Raw genomic sequence first — 19,182 nt, 5'->3', positions numbered from 1 at the left:
ACCAAACAATCATAGCAAATATTAATATAAAAAAAAAAAAAAATCTAATTTGAAAAAAAATGTATAAATACTGTAGATCAATTTCTATAACTAAATAATACACTACTTGATGAACAAACACTATAAAAATAACACAAAAGTTGTATTGACTTGCCTGTTTGTGTCGTGGCATTTAAACTCTCATCTTCATCCCCTTCATTTTTTGAAGTATCAGAGCTTTTCCAACCACTAGACTTCAGTTTCAAATTGGCAAGTAAAAGCGTTGAAATATCCCTCATCGGTAGTTCAGCTTCAAACGGCACAAGTTTGCCGCGATTTTGAATTCTCATAGTCCATGCTACATTACCAGTAGGCCGACGGATGTATATCTCAGCCCAGCCCTGACACCAACATGTGCAGTTATATTTTAGCACAGATCGCGGGGAGGTAAACGCTGCTGTATAAGCATTTGCATTACCATGGCCGGAATCACTTGAAGATTTCCGTAAAGTATATCTACTTCTTGCGGAGGAAGTAGAGGGCACCATCAGTGAAGACTCAGACTGGCTTCCTGTTGTTTTTTTATTCACTTTATCAACAGACGTAGCCGCTGGTAAACTTGTATCTACTTTCTGGTTGTTACTTGCATCAGAGTCACCAGTAGACTGTATGGACACATTCAATATATCACTACTTTCTGATTTCAGTTCTCCACCCAACTGCGTCAGTCTGAAACCACTCATTGTGTCTACCATCTTTGCAGAAAATGTATCATCATCTTGTGTAGCCTCATGCTGCTGGAATAACCCGTAACATTTCTCACACACCCCACCATTCCTAGCCATCCTAGAGCTTCCACCACTAGTTGTGATCGTAATAACTTTGTTCCCTACTAACCAGCTTCGAGTCTGACCTCCAGAAAACAAAAATTCTTCAACTGGCAGTCTGATAAAATAAATAATAATAATATATAGAGCGCTTTTAACTTAAAGTACTAACAAATTAAATGAATAAAAAGGAAAACAATTATAAAAATAATTGATAAAAAGATATTGAAAATACTATTTATTTAACTGGTAACTATTGATCAATCAAATGTAAGTATTTCACTAATATAAAAAAAATTGGTTTTTTCAAATCTTTTGTTGAATATGCCATTTTAATGTCACATAATATTTATTCACTTTGACCAAAAACTGGATCAACTTGAAAATTAATGTAATTTAAACCAAACAATACTTAAATCAGACAATGGTTTTTGGTTAAAATTAACATTTCTTTAATAACTTTATTAAAAATGCAAAATATTAATCTTAATTTTTTTCAGGTTTTTGGGGGAAAATACATTAGATAATTTTAGATAAGAGATCATTCATAAGCCATTTCAAAATCCTAGATTCGCCATTGATAGCGTAGTAACTATAGCTTAGAAAAAAACAGAAACAACTATTTATAATTGTTTTTTTCCACCTTTTTGGTTGAGTTGTACAAGATGAGAAGGTAAACCTAGCCATCATATCCATGCAAGTTTCTGTAAGAAGTGAGTTCAATTCTTCTAGAATGTCATCATTAGGGCACGACACAGGTTCCTCTGTAACATTCTCTTTTTTGCTTCCTTTCAGAACAAAGTGACCCCTGAAATAATATTTTAAAAATGTGAAAAAGTGATTAATGTAAAAATAGTTATACTCACATTTGCATAATGCTAAAGCTCTACACTATCAAACTATAGTTTGACAAAGAGAGTGTGATGTGCCCAAATATGGTAGTAATATGACGTCATCGTGTCCATATATGGACACATCCCATTATTTTGTCCCATAAAGTTTGACCCTAATGTCTGTGAAATAGTTTGTGCATATGAAAAGAGATATTTTATTTCCAGGGATGTTTATGTTGTCTTTAGATTAAATATGTTTTGTATTGTATATCAGTAAATCAAGACTAGGAGTACGCATACACAATTTGACAAATCATAAACAATTTAGAACAACCTTCATTTGTGATCGGTTAAATTACTTGTGTTGAGTAAGCTCTGTCTACACTATCAAACTTTATGTGACAAAAAATTGTGATGTCCCCATATATGGACATGATTATGTCATATCACAACCTATTTTGCCATATCACAACCATATTTAGGCACATCACACTTCTTTTTTTTTCATTGTGTGGGAACCAAGCTTTATTATATAATATGTATATATACTTTTCTTTTTCATTGAGGCTACTACTTCTTCTTAGTTGAAATCGATTCCTATCTTCACTTGCTGCTGCATTGGCTTGCAAACCCTGAAAATAAACAAAGTGATGATGTGATTTCAAATAAACTTTATGAATAAGAGAAATGGTTTAGCATAACAAATTGTCTTTTTGTCTATGTTGAAATGATGCGATGCAATAAAATGGGACAAGACAAGGAAAAAAAACATATGTGTATATTTACCTTTGTAATGAATCTTACAAACTCTCTTCTGAATGGCAAGCGGCATTTGATGAACCACATGCTAATAACATGATGAGCCAACGAAACAACATATACACTAAACCTAAAAATAAATAAATTATTTAAGCATTTAAAATTTTAGACAAAACGACAAAATAACTCTTTAATATACAGATTTACTATTTATCTATTTTTAAATATTAATATTTAATCTATTATTTATATTTTAAAATGTGAATTTAAAACTTACTTGCGTGGATTTGTGTAGTGCAAGGCAATAGCAAATATAGCCATGTATTGTTCCTCAACAAAATTCTTGTACAGATATGGTGACCAAATAATACCTATTAAATTTAATAGCACAATAAGGATCAGGTTTGTTTTGTATTCCTTGGAAGAGAAACTAAGCTTGACTGTCTTCACCATATTGTATAGAACAGACATTTTCCACTAAGGTGAATATTTAGTGAAGGATGGGACCAACAGGTGGTAAACACCTTTAAAATGGTCTACTCCCAATTGAACAGTGGCTGTGTGTGACAGTGGCTGTGTACTAGTACACCAGGGTAACCCCTTAATCGTCTAGAAAGATGTACTATGTTCTTTAAAGTGAACATGAGCTAGATGTGTACACTGGACCTACAGTTTATAGTCCTTATCCAAGAAGACTTGTTTTACCACCAGAACCATGGAGCGTGTGAGCCTTGAACCCTTGCCAATGTTAATGACTACGTAATTATGGTTCCACTGTCTTAACCACTCGGCCACTCACTCCCTCTCATACAACTCATGAAAATATTCTCACTATTTAACTCATACATTCAAGTATACAAGCCTATACATATTAACATTTTATTATAAGCAAGACTGCTGTATTGTGAAACAAAAAAAAATAAATTTGAACGTAGGAGATAACCAAGTGACCTCTTGACCTACGTACCATAGAGAAACTCCAGTACTGGTATAGCCATAGGTTTCGTTGCTGACAGTGTTGATAAACGTTGCAGTATTCCTGGTAATACTCTTAGCATTAGGTCTTGTATTTCAAGGGTGCATATTGTAAGACCATCTACACACTGTTGCGCACACTTCAACTTCAACCCCATCTCTAAGCAATGAACAATAGCATTCTACGGAAGAAAACAACTATTTAACATAATACGAACAGGAATTTTAAAATTATACCAGGGCCAAAATGACGAGTAGCTAGCCCTTTTCAGAAAGCAACACTTACTATTAAAGGAAATTTCTATTCTATTGATATTCAACTAAAATCTGATTGGCTTTTCTTTTTTTTTTTATGTAATGTCTTTTGGAAACTTGGCTTAATTGAGATTCCACCCATAAACAAAGACTTAACCAGGTTTTTTCTTGATCTTTTATTTTTTGTCTTACTTTATGTGGAACAATGAAGAGAGAGAGGAAGAGAGAAATGGTAATAATTATTCTATAATGGTAATATTGTTTCCCATTAAAATAAACCAAGACATTGCAAAATCCCATTGTGTACAAATACCTTTGATTGTATGTTAAGCAAACTATGGTAAGATATTGTTGCTGTAATCACATCAAACACCCGATTGAAATAATCATTACGAGTAAAGTTAGTTGGTTTATTCTTCAGATTATGAAGGTGTGTTCGCTCATTGATCTGAAACAAAATAAAAAACAAAATGTAACGGAATAAAACTGAAATGTGTATACAAATTAATTTTATCTTACAATTAAGCCTCACTGCCACTGGACTAAATTTGGTCAAATTAGCCAAGTAGCTGGCTAAAGTGTCCAAGAAAACTGCATGAAAACATCCAAGTGCGAACGATGGCTAAATCTTCCAATGACATTGGGTAAGGCTACCATGGTTAAATTTAACGTTTTACAAGTCAAGTGCGAACAAGGCTTTGAGAATCTCAAATCATTATTGAGATTTCTTTAAAAATTGTTGTGTTGTAAGAAGCACATACTATTGTTTTGCAGAGGGAAGTACTGCAAGTAAAGTTTTGTGATACAACATCCAACAAGTTTTGGTTGTTACACTACAACCATCTTCTTCACATTTTTTAACATTAACAAAAGACCTGGAAAAATAATTTCATGATTAAAATTGATTTATTTTTCTTTCCTTACCAACGCACTGACAGCTTCACAGAAAACATCTAGGTCACCATTAGCAGCAATAATTAATGTCTTGTTCTGCAATGCTTTTGTAAGATCACTCAAAACCTGCTCAAGAACTCGCCAATCAGTTTCCTGTATTAAATATAACATTTCAATGAAATGTTATTTTGTAATAGGCCGACAATGAAAATCCTTTCACATTCAATAATGAACACAAAGTCCAAGCAACTATTACTTAATTATTGATTCATATGTCAGGCTAATTGACGGAAAAAATATGGGTTTTGATCGGAATTTTATGAATTTGTTGTTGGGTGTAAAAAAAAAGAATTAAAACAAATGGTGATTGAAAATGTTCATCTGGTTTGTAGGTATAAGTATCTTGAAAATATTCTTTTTCCCAAACCAATAATTAGTAAAAACTAACCTAGACAGTTTCGCTGTCCTGATCGGACAGCTTCTTCAGAAATAATGACGATCTATCATCAAACAGACTGACCTCTAGAGGGCCTATTCTGTTTAATGACAGGGTCATACACGTGACTGAGTTGGTGGGTGCCCAAATCATCAACAGAGACGAGGGCACCCACCAACTCAGTCACGTGTATGACCCTGTCATTAAACAGAATAGGCCCTCTAGAGGTTAGTCTGTTTGATGATAGATCGTCATAATTTCTGAAGAAGCTGTCCGATCAGGAAAGCGAAACTGTCAAGGTTAGTTTTTACTAATTATTGGTTTGGGAAAAAGAATATTTTCAAGATACTAAAACAAATGGTGTCTTGTGGTCTGTAATGTATGGAATGCTACATATGTTTGTAGTCCATAATAGAGTGGTATGGAACGGCAAAAACTAATTCAAATGGAGTGCAACATTAAGTCTAAAATGACAGATCAATTTATTTAAAATCATCAATAGTAATTTAACAAAATGAAAGGCAAACTTACATATTTCAAACAGAGCGTGATGGTTTTGAAAGCCTCTAGGAATGGTATAACAGTTATCTGATTATTCTTATCAGAAGCTGGAGACGTAGGCATGCTTGGGGGTGATGCTTTACCCAACGATTCATCATACCTAGTGATTATATAAAATAATTAATAAATAGTAAGTAAATATATATCTCTTGGGGTCATGTGTACAAGATAAAGATATTTGAACCAAAATTAACTACAAAATCAGGGAATAATTATGCCAGTGTAGCATAACAAAAAGCTATACAAAACATTTCTACAATAGTGTTGCAAAAAAAAACAATACAAAACTATGTTTCGCGACTCAAAAATCAGTTTGATTAGCAATATTGCTAAACAAAAGTTTAAAATGAAATCTTTCCCTGAAAAAGATTAGATCCCAAATATGGGTAGTTTTATATAAGTCTCAATTTGAATAAAAAAAAGTAGTTACCTATGATCACATAATATATACGGACTGAATTGCATAACATTTTCTTTATTTGGAAATCCAAGTCTGAAATTCGTATCAGCTCTTAACTGCATTAGGCACTGGAATTGCTGTATAATAAAATGTAAACAAATGTTTTTAAAGATGTATTGTCCCCAAAAACATGAAAAATGAAGATTAATTAAATCAGATATTGAAAGGTTGTTTTGTAGTTTTAATAAAGTTAATCGATTCCATACAAAAAAAATAATAATGTTTTCTCATGTAAAATGACAAAATAAATGGCTAAATTGAACCAAAAACCCATTGGCTGGCAGCCAATTTGACCATTTTTTGCTTTAAATTGCATTTTTTTTCAGGTAAATAAATGTTTGTTCAAAAGTTTGCTTTTGGGGGATAGTTTTACTTTAGTTAAGCATAGTTACATTCTTAGATGGCTTTAATCTAAATTTACTTAGTTTTATTCATAATCATCGTTTGATATAAGTTACTGTGTTATAACTTACTCTGCACCGTATTTCACCAGCTTGTTTGGATGTATAGTGATTTGTATAGTGGCTCTGCATGTGTTTCACTAAAATATGAAATGCAAGCACCGCATGACTTGACGGCAGCTTCATCAGTTTGCTCTATAATAAATGCACATTCAATTCTAAAGCTCTGTCTACTACTAGGTTGACAAAAAATTGCGATGTGCCCAAATATGGTATTGATATGCCCAAATATAGTGGTGATATGACATCATCATGTTCATATATGGACACATCACATTTTTTTGTCAGTTTGATAGTGTAGACAGAGCTTAATAATAGCACAAAACTCATTCCTTTTTTTAATGGTATCATATGGCAAATATATCACAAAATTAATTTCATTTGTTCAATGGTATCATATACCTGATATATCAAATTTTTGTTTTAAACATTGACTAGTCTACAAGGAAAGCGAAAACTCTAGCCATCAAGTGCATCTGGGCCTTACAATCAACATATAAAGTACTGTTGGACATAGACTTTGGTACCTATCCATATTTATATATTGGACAGCTTGAAAGCACTCTATATATAAAACCCACTTGTTTAAATCTTTTTTTTTACAGCAACATGAACAATGGTCAGGTCAATGCAATGGACAGTTTAAAATCACTCTCTATAACCCAGTTGTTCCAATCTTTTTTATAGCACTATGAGCAATGTTCAATGCAATGGCAATTGATTGCTTCTCCAAACTTGTTTTAAATTTTTCCAATCAATTATTTTGTATCTTGAAAGAATTTCATTTAGCTTCGATTTTGTATAGATGACAAATTTCGTTTTTGTAAAAGCACAAGTTAACGGAGTACTTACTCGAACGTTTCGATCTCTATCAGAGATCCTTCTCAACTGACTGCGGGGTGTTAATGCAGCTTGGTCATTCTTGACGTCATCTGTTGATGACGTTGTACGCCTCCGGTTGTAGGTTGGAGATTGTAAAATCTACCACTCTACCACCTTCAAATTTAACCCCCAAAGAACGAAAGGCCATAAACAACTTGAAGAAAGATAAATCTATTCTTATTCTCCCAGCGGATAAAGGTAGATCTACTGTCATCCTAAATACTAATGATTACAAAGATAAAGTGGGAACCATGGTGAGCGACACGAATGTTTACGAACTGCTAAAACGTAATCCAACACAAAACTATAAACGAAAAGTGGTCAACATCATAGGCAGGTTGTTCAAAGAAAAGAAAATCAACTACAGAGAGAAAGAATGGCTGTTTCCCACGGCTGAAATTGTACCTAGGTTGTATTGTCTTCCGAAGATACATAAACCAAATTGGCCATTAAGACCTATAGTAGATAACATCAACACCGTTTTTTACACCGTTGCACAATTCCTCACCAAAATCCTGGGTCCGCTTGTCGGAAACACAGAACATCATGTAACTTACTCAGGAGAGTTGGCGAGTGAACTAAAAGAAATAATAGTCAAACCAAGTGAAACATTTGTCTCGTTTGACGTAGTATCTCTGTTTACAAAAACACCAGTAGAAGAGGCCCTCAAAGTTGTCGAAAATCGCCTAACAACAGATCCGACACTTCTGGATAGAACTAAACTACATGTGACAGACATAATGGAGCTCCTCGGTTTAATTGTGAACAAAACCTATTTCTCGTTCAATGGTAACATTTATAGGCAAATACAAGGCATTGCTAAGGGAAGCCCAATAAGTCCTATATTGGCGAACTTGTATCTAGAGTGGCTCGAACATCAAGCCATAAACACGGCACCCACTAACATCAAGCCTGTGTATTGGAAACGATACGTTGATGATGTATTAGCTATTATCCCCATAGGTACAGTACATACATTTAACACACATCTTAATAACATCGATATAACTGACAATATCAAGTTCACCACAGAATCGATGACAAACAACACAATACCTTTCCTGGACATGCTCATCACACTCAATGACAATGGAACAGTTACCACCTCAGTCTATCGGAAGCCCACTCACACAGACCAATATTTACATTTCAACTCACATCATCCACTCGAACACAAACTGGGGCTTATAAACACGCTTGTGGACAGAGCTGAGAAGGTAGTGGGAGATATGGATTTGAGGAAAGTTGAGATGGATAACATCAAGAAAGCGTTACACAACTGCCAGTATCCAGAGTGGTCCTTCCAGAGAGTTATGGAAAACCGAAAAAGAAAAAAGAACAAAGGACACGAACCACAGAAGGAAAAGATCAAGATGCGAGGTAGCATAGGAATCCCCTATGTAAAAGGAATGGCAGAAAGAATACGACGCACTCTCTCCTATCACAATGTCGGAACCTATTTCCTACCCCAAAATAAAATCAAGAATAGCCTCGTCCACCCAAAAGATAAAATCGAGAAGATGGATACATGTGGAGTAATCTACGAAGTCACCTGCCGCAACTGTCCACAAGTTTACATTGGGGAAACAGGGAGGGCATTACAAACACGAATTAATGATCACAAAAAAGATGTTACAACAAACACGGGGGGAGTAATGACTAGGGCCTCCAGAACATCCACATCTTCGATCATACACAAATCTGCCATTACAGAACATGTCATAAAACACAATCATGTACCGAACTGGGAGGCTACCATCTTAACCAAAGAGCCTAAACGCAAAGACAGACAGATTAGAGAATCATTACATATAAGGAGAAATAAAGAGAAGACCATGAACCGGGACACTGGAGCCCACGAACTCTCGCATTTGTACAATGATTTGATAGACACATCACCTGGCCGAGCCCCGCACAACCTCCAACCTACAACCGGAGGCGTACAACGTCATCAACAGATGACGTCAAGAATGACCAAGCTGCATTAACACCCCGCAGTCAGTTGAGAAGGATCTCTGATAGAGATCGAAACGTTCGAGTAAGTACTCCGTTAACTTGTGCTTTTACAAAAACGAAATTTGTCATCTAATTATTTTGTAATTATTCAATATACTCACAGTAAACAAGTCAAGCAGACCTAACACAGCTGTCCTGATATCCATGAGTTCTTCATCTTGAAAATTGCTCTCCACCTGTCTGCCTGCCATCGGCTTCATCACCACCTGTTAATTAGCATATTACAATACAAAGATGTGATAATTATGTTGTGTTAAAGATGAGATATGCATAGCTTGTACTCATAGATAGAACATTAATTTAAAATGACTACAATGTCAACAATTGATTGTAAATCCATTCACAACATTTTGTATGTGTTTAAATCTATTTATAGCCATATAATTGGTACAGGTGGTAGAACCTGTCTATTGGATTAGGACTGAAAGTGATAGGTCCAGTGTGCACTTTAAAGAACCCAGTTCATCTTTTGGAAGAGTAGCAGGCCCGGTGTGATCAGCTATTGTCATTGTATACACCCATACGCCTGTGTTCACAACTGTGTGCAATTAAGCCCAATAGGCTGCATGTAACAGATTATCTCCTACATTTTACCTTTTCCAGGATGACAAGGATGTCAATACACTGAGGTATCTGGCAATCCATAGCTACATCAACCAGTAACTCAACTGCTGCATTCCTTACTTTAGTGTCTGAATCCTCATATATATGTCTTAAATATGGTAATACTAATGCTTCAATCAACTCTTCCTGTAACATAGAAAATAGTTCAGTAAGTAAAGATTTTATTTTTACTTAAAAACAGCTCATGTAGTACCTGTATATATTTTTCTCTGGTATCTTTATTGTGATATTAAGATGTTTACTATGTAACTTAAAAATAAAATGTAATGACAAAAAACGTTTCGGAACCATCATGGAACCATTCTCAAGAACAAATAAGTAAAATTAAAAACTAACAACTAAACAAAATACAAAGCACCAAAGGGTGATAGGAAATACTTAAACCATTAGTAACAAAGACTGAAAAGCCTAAAACGATAGACTCCTCCTCTCATTAATTGTTAAACAATTCGTTTTGTTTAACTGTTAATTTTACTCATTTGTTCTTGAGAATGGTACCGAAATGTTGATCTTTTTAAATTTTATTTTAAAGTATCTTTTTTGTATATAAGCTTTTATTTAAAAGTTTGCATAGCAAATATACACTAGCAAAGTTAAGTTTGCAGTGTACAACGTGTTTCCAAAAAAGTATGGTTGAGAATGTGTAAATGTTTTGGCTGTTATGATTATTCTTAACTGACCTCATATAAATGACTGGTTGAGCTAAGAACATACGACAGGACCTTAAGTATGCGTTCCCTGATAACCGTTCGCTTCTCGTTTTTGAAATATTTTTCCATCAAGTGTTTCATATTGTGGATCCATTCCTCTCGTGTTGGGTGTATGGCTTGGGCTCTGTAGCCAACCAATAACAATACAGAGCTCTCCTGTATCAATTTTAGATTTATTTAATAATTTATTTTCTTTTTTGATATTTTAATTATATTGTAATTAATAAATGGTTATATAGATAGGAGAGATAGATAGATAATACGAAATAAAAGAAATTGTACCTAAATGCAGTTTTATTTGGGTTGATACCTCATGTGTATGGACACATGTAATAGCAAAAATGTACATAAGGAATAAAGCGTTACAAACACTCTTTATAGTATAATAGTAGAGATAGTTAATTATTTTAATAAAATATGATTAGCATACGTATTTTACAGACATACATTTTAAATAGACCAATAAAATTTCTTGAATCTTTCTGTATTTTGAAATAGAACAATTAGTATTTTAAAATCAAAGAACTTACGTACCGGTCTGATATGTGAAAACCTCTCAATAACATCAAAGAGGTCAGTAGATGATCCGTTAAACATACTTTTTTCATACAGTTCCTCAACTGATGTGAGCAACTCTTGAACTGTGTTCTGTGACGTTCCCTCCTGATGGCTGTTTCCTTGAGTCTGTGTCTAAGTTTAACAAGTTTACTTACATTGATATTAAGATACATTTGGGATATCCTACATTGGGGTGTGCCCTGAATGGGAGTTGGCTTTGGTGTTAAAACATAAATTGTTCTTATTCCCAGGAAGGTGTACCCTCAATAGAGGTATCCAAAGGAGAAGATCTATTGTAACTTCACTTGTCCATTTAATCACTTAAAGGGTTCCTACAGTTTTTTTAAATATTATTATACAGATATTGCCTGCTTTGAGGTTAAATATAAAATTTGACATCCCCAAAGAAATGATATTTTGTTTGAGGAAATATATTTCCTTGAAACAAAATATCATTCTTGAGGGAATGTCAAATCTTATATTTTACCGATATAAAAGGCAATATCTGTTACATTATATAGCCAACAACACGTTGAATTAATAATAATATTATTGTTAGGTAGGCCGAGTAAATAATAATTCGACTTCTTCGAGGAGCCGAGATCACAGGATGTTCAGCTCGCCGCACATACCAGTACTACCGTGAGTATTGACCAATCACAAACGGTCTTTCATCGCGTCTAGAGAGGGCTAATAACAAATGAGGGCGCTATGTATGCATAGTTCAAATAGTTTACTTAGTTGATTAATTTCTTCAAGCAAGTTGAGTGGCGCAGCGGGTAAAACGTTGTGTTGACTAATCACCAGAGTTCAAGTCTCAGTAGCCAAACGTGAGTGTTGCCACACAAAAATTACAGTCAATATCGTCATACTCGAGAATTTGCTGGATTTTATATGTTTAATGACAGGGACATGTCAATTCATCGTACTCGAGGATATATACGATTTATGATCCTCGCAGCGGTAGTCATGTGATGCCGTTTCAACCAATCACGTTCACATATTTACATAGGCTATGCAATATTATTAAATATAAAATATAAACCTTAAAAAAACACATTGCTATTTAAATACAATATTCACACAAGTGTTTATAAAATAAACAAAATATATACACACCTGCATGTTTTCAAATAATTGTGCAATTATTTCCAGAATACTATCCCAGGTAACCAGTTGCAGATGGCGGCCATATTTTTTAACAAGACGGTGAATGGTGAGTCCAACCTCATAGTCTACTGAAGCATTCTTGCAGTATAGTGCCTAAGAAAACGAACAAATAATCTATAAAATAAACTTTTTTTTAAGAATACATAAAACCCTACAAGAACAACTTTGGGACAAAACGAAGAGTTCCTTATTAGGAATATTCCTTCAATCAAAGAACTTATAACACAAGAATCTCCTGTTCTTCAATTTGCATTCAAAACACAGTATCGGAAGTACAGGGTTAAAAGGTCAAACTGGGCGACGCCATTTCACAGCATGGAGCAGCGCCCCCTCCAAACTAGGAAGTCAATTACTCTATTCCCCTAGAGTATTAGCAGATCCCCTCTATGATTTTGACTTTCTAATTTGATGCGGGCGCCCTACTCCTCAGTCAATTACTCTATCCCCCTAGAGTATTAGCAGATCCCCTCTATGATTTTGACTTTCTAATTTGATGCGGGCGCCCTACTCCTCAGTCAATTACTCTACCCCCCCCCCCCTAGAGTATTACCAGATCCCCTCTATGATTTTGACTTTCTAATTTGATGCGGGCGCCCTACTCCATGGCTCACAATGGCGCCACCCATAGCTCTATTCTATCCCACAATGCCTTTCGAAATTGTTACGCGCTTCGGACGAACAGGAGATTCTTGTGTTATAAGTTCTTTGCTTCAATAGGGAGTGGCTGTATTTTTAAACGATATATTGGAAGAGTGTCTTTTAATAGCAGTTTCCCCTGTTGGTTGTAGAGTTAAAATATTCACTGGCATTCATTCATTTAACATCCCCTATATATGAGTGTCCCCCTTAATAAAAGTTTCCCCTTATTAGCAGTGTTACTGTAGTAGAACAAAAATTGTGACATCTGGTTTCAAGGAATATAATTTCAAAAGTTGACTATACAATATGTTATGAACTAAAAATATAAACAATATATTTTAAATCCAAAGGCAAGTTACTGAAAAAATGAAAATGCTATGGGCATCAGTGGGTGGGTCTTAACGGAGATACAAATAAAATAAGTAAGCTAAATAAAAATGGTAAATAAACTTATGTTGTTACCTGTTTGAAAGAAGGCAGAATAGATGTTGGGTTGTGTTTAAGTGATGATACCCGTCTTGCACCCCATAATGCCATACCAATAAAAAACACCGCTCCTTTCAGCAACATTGGATCATGAAGGTTTTGTCTGAAAACACAAGAAAAAACATATTTAATATTTACTATAAAAATAACTACTAATGAAGATTTATTGTATGATTCCAGAATGTACTTTAAGTGGAGAGAGGCACTATATGTCAACTGGTAATCTTGGTCTTCTCTCCATGATGGTTGTCACATAATGCTTTGTATTTCTTTCTCTTTTTTATTGTATGTATAGGTTTCATATGGACAGTTTGTCTGGAATAAAATTGAATTGAATTTAATTTAATTATAACCTGACCTTTGATAACCAATTGAGATATCTGGTGTTATAGTTCCAGATACAACCAGAAGTGTCATACTTTCCAGAATAAAAACAATACATTTACCTATCTTCAAGAATACAACACATCTTGTAAATGCCTCCATGTCCCAAGTGGGTCCCCAACATTTTTCTCATTAGCTGTAAATTAGGATGAATTATATCAACACTTTAATATATAATATTTTTGAATTAAAAATATCATAATAATTTAGTACCAAATTAAGCTACTGTGATTGGTCAATCTCATCATAAGGAAGGGAACACTAGAATATTTTAGAATTTTAGTTGCAAGAGTTTGATCAAACCAAAGCAATATAACAACAGAATGCTGAGCTCCGGAGATCAAATGGTTTACCTGTGGCTGCAACACAATCAATTCCACACCTCTTAACAGACACCACACCACAAAGAAAATGTACACAGTACTGGTATTTGTCGCAGCCAGACATAAGATCAAAGGACTGTTAAGTTCCTATATTGGCAAACCAAGCTCAGTGTCCTGTTGTTAGATTGCCATGATTAAACTAAATGTTAATGTAATTCATTTTCTTTTCAAGTTCCTATTACAAAATTTTCTTATGATATGGCCTTATAATTTTTTTAAACAAAATCATGAAATACCTCCCAGCTAGCTTCACAATATTTCTTGACACTGAGCAAACGACAGAGCGTAATAATGAAGCGTTGTAGTGATTCAGTTGGTAGGTTTCTGTAGCAGACCACAGCATCAAGAACAGATAGAGCTTGATCTATGTCTACTTCTGTCTGAGGAAGTCTACAAACTAAGCATGTGTGTCTAAAAAGTAAAAATGTATGTATGTACAGTAAAGAATTGCCTCTTAACATCCACAAATCTCCATAACTTGCACTTTTTAAAAGTCAATTTAAGATCTACCTACAAGGAGAGAGTATCAAGCAAATGCCTGATGATGTTAGTGCCCATGGCAGAGCTGATTGCTTGTTAAATTTGGAATTGCTTGATGTATTGCTTTTGTGATGTGAGGCGCTTTGTTAAAAGTGCCATATCATAATCATCTTTATTGCGATCAATATATAAAAAAAAAATCTATAAAATATAACCTAAAAAAAATTACTTAAAAAATGACAATGCTGTGGGTATCAGTGGCTGGATCTCAAAGGAGATACAAAAAAAAGATACTCAAATATTTATTTCTGTTCCAGATTGAAATATAAAAACACATACTTGACCAGCCCTTCAACGATGTCATCGTCAAGGTAACAGCTATTGTATTTGATTACATTTATAAGTACAGGTAAAAACTCAGAAGTCCTACAAAAAAAAGAAGATTTGAACATTTTCCTTTTTTGCCACATAATTGGAAAATCAATATTTGAAAACACTAAACACAATCAAAATTTATGGTTTGACTGTTTGTCCATTTATTTGAGTGTACAAATGCAATGATAAGGGCTCATATATCACTGTGTACTGTAATAATAGGTGTTTGATTGACTTACTTCTGTACTGTTTGTCTTACTTTGAAATTTGGCACAATAAATAATATGTTTACATTCTGTTTTTTTTACAAACGGATGAAAAAACAAACTATTAACCAATACCTTCCATAACTGATGATATCCGGCATCCATACCAGCAGGAAAGGCCCGGCATCTTCCTCAAAATACAACAGATTTTTACCACTGTCAGATAACGCCTTGAATACTTGTAATCTATATATAATACAAACAATATTCTTCCATTGACATGACTGACTCTCCTTCAAAATGAAATATCCTATATGTATACTTGTATTGTTTAATTGATTGTACTATTATTTACTTTTACTGTGGAATTATATATACTTATGGGGCAGTATTCATCAATTAATGACCTTTCATCATGCTTTTGAGTCTAGTTCGCCATTTAACTTTGATTTGTATAAGTGTCTTACCTCATTGGCAGATCCTCAAACACGGAGTGATTGGCAATCACAGTAAAGAAGTGAGCCCTCATCATGTTGAGATGCTTGAACTAAAAATATTTACATTTTGAGAAAAAAAAAAGTGGGTGGATACACCTTTAACAACCTTAAACACTGACTCACTAAGTATGACAAACTCAAGAATTTGTGAATATGTGACAATTTTAAATTTGTCATATTCAGTGAATATTCATCACCTTTTCAATTCAAATCTCTCTTGAAAACTCACCTACTTCAATACTGTAGTTGTGAAACTATTTCCTTCTGGCTTCTATTGGTATATTAATATCAAAGTGTGTTTAGTGTAAACCAGTATAACTGTTTACACTAAACGAACTATCATATTAATATATTGCAATAGTTATTATTTTCATGTTGCGCTGAGACTCCGGTAAAGCCCTTTATAAATGTTCAATATTATTATTATTATTAAGAAGGAAACCTCAAGAGGAAGAGAACTTTACCTGGCCATTAATGGTAGCCTTCATGAATGCTAAAACAAGTTGACGGCATTCTGCTGGGGCCTGTGGTTCCAACAAGTCTGCTATCTTAACCCACAATGACTCAACAGCATGCTAATAAAAAAACATTGAAAACAAATTTCATCTTTGATACTAATATTGTTAAAAAAAAACTGTAATACCTTTGAAACCTTTGCTTAAATTAGAATCTTCTGATTAAAGTGTGGGGGGAGGGGGTCAAATTCATTACAGTCACCCTCTCCTCTTGGCTGGTTTTTGAAAAGTCGGTTATTCCAAAAATGGTAAAAAAGAATTTGGGACCCTTTAGACCTCAACAAAAGTCTAGTTATGTGAAAGTTTCTCGTTTCCAGACATTCCAAAGGGACAGTTGACTACAGGTACTGTAATTTCAATAGCCCATGACATTGTTTGTTTTTTTTTTATGAATTATTTTGAGCCTGAAAATTACCACAAACTTCTGCCATAAATTATCATTTCATTTCTTTACTTACATCTTCCAATCTGGTTGTTGTAACTACATCACAAAGATCTTTGATTGCTTTGATCCTTTGACTTAAATGTGACTCAGAAGAAACATTCTATTTAAAAAAATAAGAAAGTATGTCACAATATTAACATTTAATCCAAAAAGATAAACACTATTGATATTGTGAAGTTTCTAAATGTTATTGTATGAAAACAATATTACACACTTCCATAATCCAACCTACATCAGCGTTGGTGCAAATTAGTATTTTATGATATTGTAAGTTGGTTTTGTGGAAGTTGTTCATATTTCCTGGTGAAATTGTTGTTCTTTTTGTTTTTTGTATGATTTGTATATGAATGTACTATCCAAAATAAAGGAAATGAATGAATATTCTACAGTATGTATATTAATTTATAATGCTAAGTATGGAATATAACATTATGTATTATTGATTTATATGTTTCACCAATACAATGCTAGTGTATGCTAAATTTCACTATATTTTGCTATAAAAATATTTTGAATACTAACACAAAACATGCTATATTAATCTATGATATTATGCTACAGTAGCTATGCAATGTTGTTTTATGTAAGAGTAACTGTTTATTAATTACTATACTAATGAATCCTACAAACTAATACAAAAAAAAAAGTAACGATACCACTGTACATACTCTGAGTATTTCTTCTGTTATAATAAAGTCTTCAGATTTTGATTGGCCAGGTGTGCTGGCGATGTTTGCTGCCTTCGAACCTTTAAAAAGATGAAAGATCTTTTGCCGAAAGCCTCCATCTTTTGGTTGCTTTGCCATACTTCCATTCTTAGAAACATCTACTAAGGTAAACATTATTTATAAGTACTGAGTTAAGACAATTGCAATGTGTCAATATTTTAAAAGGTATACGGTACAATTATAGAGGGCAGTATTGAATTATGCGAAAACATTTTTAACCAACCAATCAGAACTATGTCTACTAGCAAAATGTGTTAACTTGGCAGCATACTTTAGTAGGCCTTATAGGCCTGGCCCTCCTATCTAGTAGCTTAGCTACATTTAAAATGTTTTAGTTTAGTATTAGACCTCCCTGAGGTCCTCAGCTCATGACTAGCTAGGCCTAGCCTACTAGGCCTAGTTTTAGGGCCTAGCCTTCTACGTTTATCCTAGCTAGCTAAGCTAGTACTAGGGCTGTCACACCAAAATCAGTCCGGGCCAAAATCGGTCCGGCGGACCAGTTTTGGCTGCCAAAATCAGTCCGGGGGACCATTTATGGCCGCCAAAACTGGTCCGGCCTGGATAAAATCGGTCCGGGCAGTAGGACTGTTTTTGGCCGCCAAATATGGTCCGGTCTTACAAATATATGGTGCGCAAAATGAGTCATAATGTATATATCATTAAAAAAAGGCCATGATTAGTCATTATATTGAAAACTACGGGGTTTTATTTGTTATTTTAATATTATAAATTAAGCCTGTTTTTTTATTATCATTATTAGTAGTAACTCATCAATAATTAGTACTAATTGTTAGGCTTTTTGTATACAATATGTATCTCTGCCTGTTTTTAATCCATTTTGTTCTTTTTTAACATCTTCGTTTCCCCATGATGTTAAAAACAATTTAATTTATTAATTATTTATGGTTAATCAATCAATATATCAATTCAATACAATTATTATAAAACAATTATCCAATTATTGATTAGGCTGAGGAATGAAAAAGGCCTCAATCATAAATAAAATCTAGCTGGCAATATCAGCGTCTCATACCCGTTCATGTGAGTGTGTGGCAGGCCGAAATATGAGTGAACACCTAAGTCATGTTTTTAGATAAAATACATTTATTTATAGTATTTATCCGACAAGATAACATACTAATATATATCATGGGATATTTTTCTAGCCATAAACAACTTAAAACAGCATCATAGTAGGCCTAGTATTAGTAATTCAATTAAAATCGACAGAAGAAAAGCCCGGACCGATTTTGGCAGTGGCGGACTGCTTTTGGCCACAATTTTAGAGCCAAAACTGGTCCGGCCGGACCGATTTTGGCCCCGGACCATATTTATCGTGACAGGGCCTAGGCCCTAGACTAGTAGTGTACTAGTTTAGGCCTAGGCCTAGCCTACTAGGCCTAGTAGTAGTAGTGTAGGCCTACTAGTAGTAGGCCGCTAGGCCCCCTCTCTCTCTATCTAGTCTAGTAGGCTACTAGGCCTAGCTTAAATTAAGTCTTAGCCTAAGACTTAATTTTAGGCCAGTCTTCTAGTTACCTTGGCTAGCCTAGGTCTAGTGATAGGGCAGTCCTAACCGGTTCCTGTACCAATAATTTTAATTTAAAAACCACAACAAACAAACTCACATGACATCCATCATCGTGC

General features: G+C 34.2%; 1 protein-coding gene across 4 annotated transcripts in view; it reads right to left on the bottom strand.

Moving 5' to 3' along the window:
- Positions 1 to 19,182, bottom strand: part of LOC140063530 (tuberin-like) — a 27,691-nt gene extending 8,509 nt beyond the window's left edge. For 2 of the 4 annotated variants that reach the window (XM_072109897.1, XM_072109900.1), the window contains exons 1-26: positions 19,164 to 19,173; positions 17,479 to 17,639; positions 16,824 to 16,910; positions 16,315 to 16,425; positions 15,821 to 15,900; positions 15,489 to 15,599; positions 15,112 to 15,198; positions 14,529 to 14,703; positions 13,972 to 14,045; positions 13,502 to 13,628; positions 12,350 to 12,493; positions 11,207 to 11,362; positions 10,643 to 10,828; positions 9,933 to 10,088; positions 9,440 to 9,544; positions 6,453 to 6,575; positions 5,950 to 6,056; positions 5,490 to 5,619; positions 4,553 to 4,675; positions 3,942 to 4,076; positions 3,366 to 3,555; positions 2,676 to 2,769; positions 2,426 to 2,528; positions 2,189 to 2,271; positions 1,450 to 1,614; positions 155 to 924 (exon numbers count right to left, since the gene is read on the bottom strand). In XM_072109897.1, the coding sequence (XP_071965998.1) occupies positions 155 to 924; positions 1,450 to 1,614; positions 2,189 to 2,271; positions 2,426 to 2,528; positions 2,676 to 2,769; positions 3,366 to 3,555; positions 3,942 to 4,076; positions 4,553 to 4,675; positions 5,490 to 5,619; positions 5,950 to 6,056; positions 6,453 to 6,575; positions 9,440 to 9,544; positions 9,933 to 10,088; positions 10,643 to 10,828; positions 11,207 to 11,362; positions 12,350 to 12,493; positions 13,502 to 13,628; positions 13,972 to 14,045; positions 14,529 to 14,703; positions 15,112 to 15,198; positions 15,489 to 15,599; positions 15,821 to 15,900; positions 16,315 to 16,425; positions 16,824 to 16,910; positions 17,479 to 17,639; positions 19,164 to 19,170 (3,790 nt within the window). In that variant the 5' untranslated portion in view covers positions 19,171 to 19,173. Of the gene's footprint in view, positions 1 to 154; positions 925 to 1,449; positions 1,615 to 2,188; positions 2,272 to 2,425; positions 2,529 to 2,675; positions 2,770 to 3,365; positions 3,556 to 3,941; positions 4,077 to 4,552; positions 4,676 to 5,489; positions 5,620 to 5,949; positions 6,057 to 6,452; positions 6,576 to 9,439; positions 9,545 to 9,932; positions 10,089 to 10,642; positions 10,829 to 11,206; positions 11,363 to 12,349; positions 12,494 to 13,501; positions 13,629 to 13,971; positions 14,046 to 14,528; positions 14,704 to 15,111; positions 15,199 to 15,488; positions 15,600 to 15,820; positions 15,901 to 16,314; positions 16,426 to 16,823; positions 16,911 to 17,478; positions 17,640 to 19,074; positions 19,121 to 19,163 lie in introns of those variants that run through there. The other 2 variants (XM_072109898.1, XM_072109899.1) reach the window with 2 other exon arrangements.

Source organism: Antedon mediterranea, chromosome 1 (genome assembly GCF_964355755.1).
Source record: "Antedon mediterranea chromosome 1, ecAntMedi1.1, whole genome shotgun sequence".
Taxonomy (NCBI): Eukaryota; Metazoa; Echinodermata; class Crinoidea; order Comatulida; family Antedonidae; genus Antedon; species Antedon mediterranea.
Note: the sequence above shows the minus strand (reverse complement) of the source record. Positions and strands in the feature narration are given on the sequence as shown.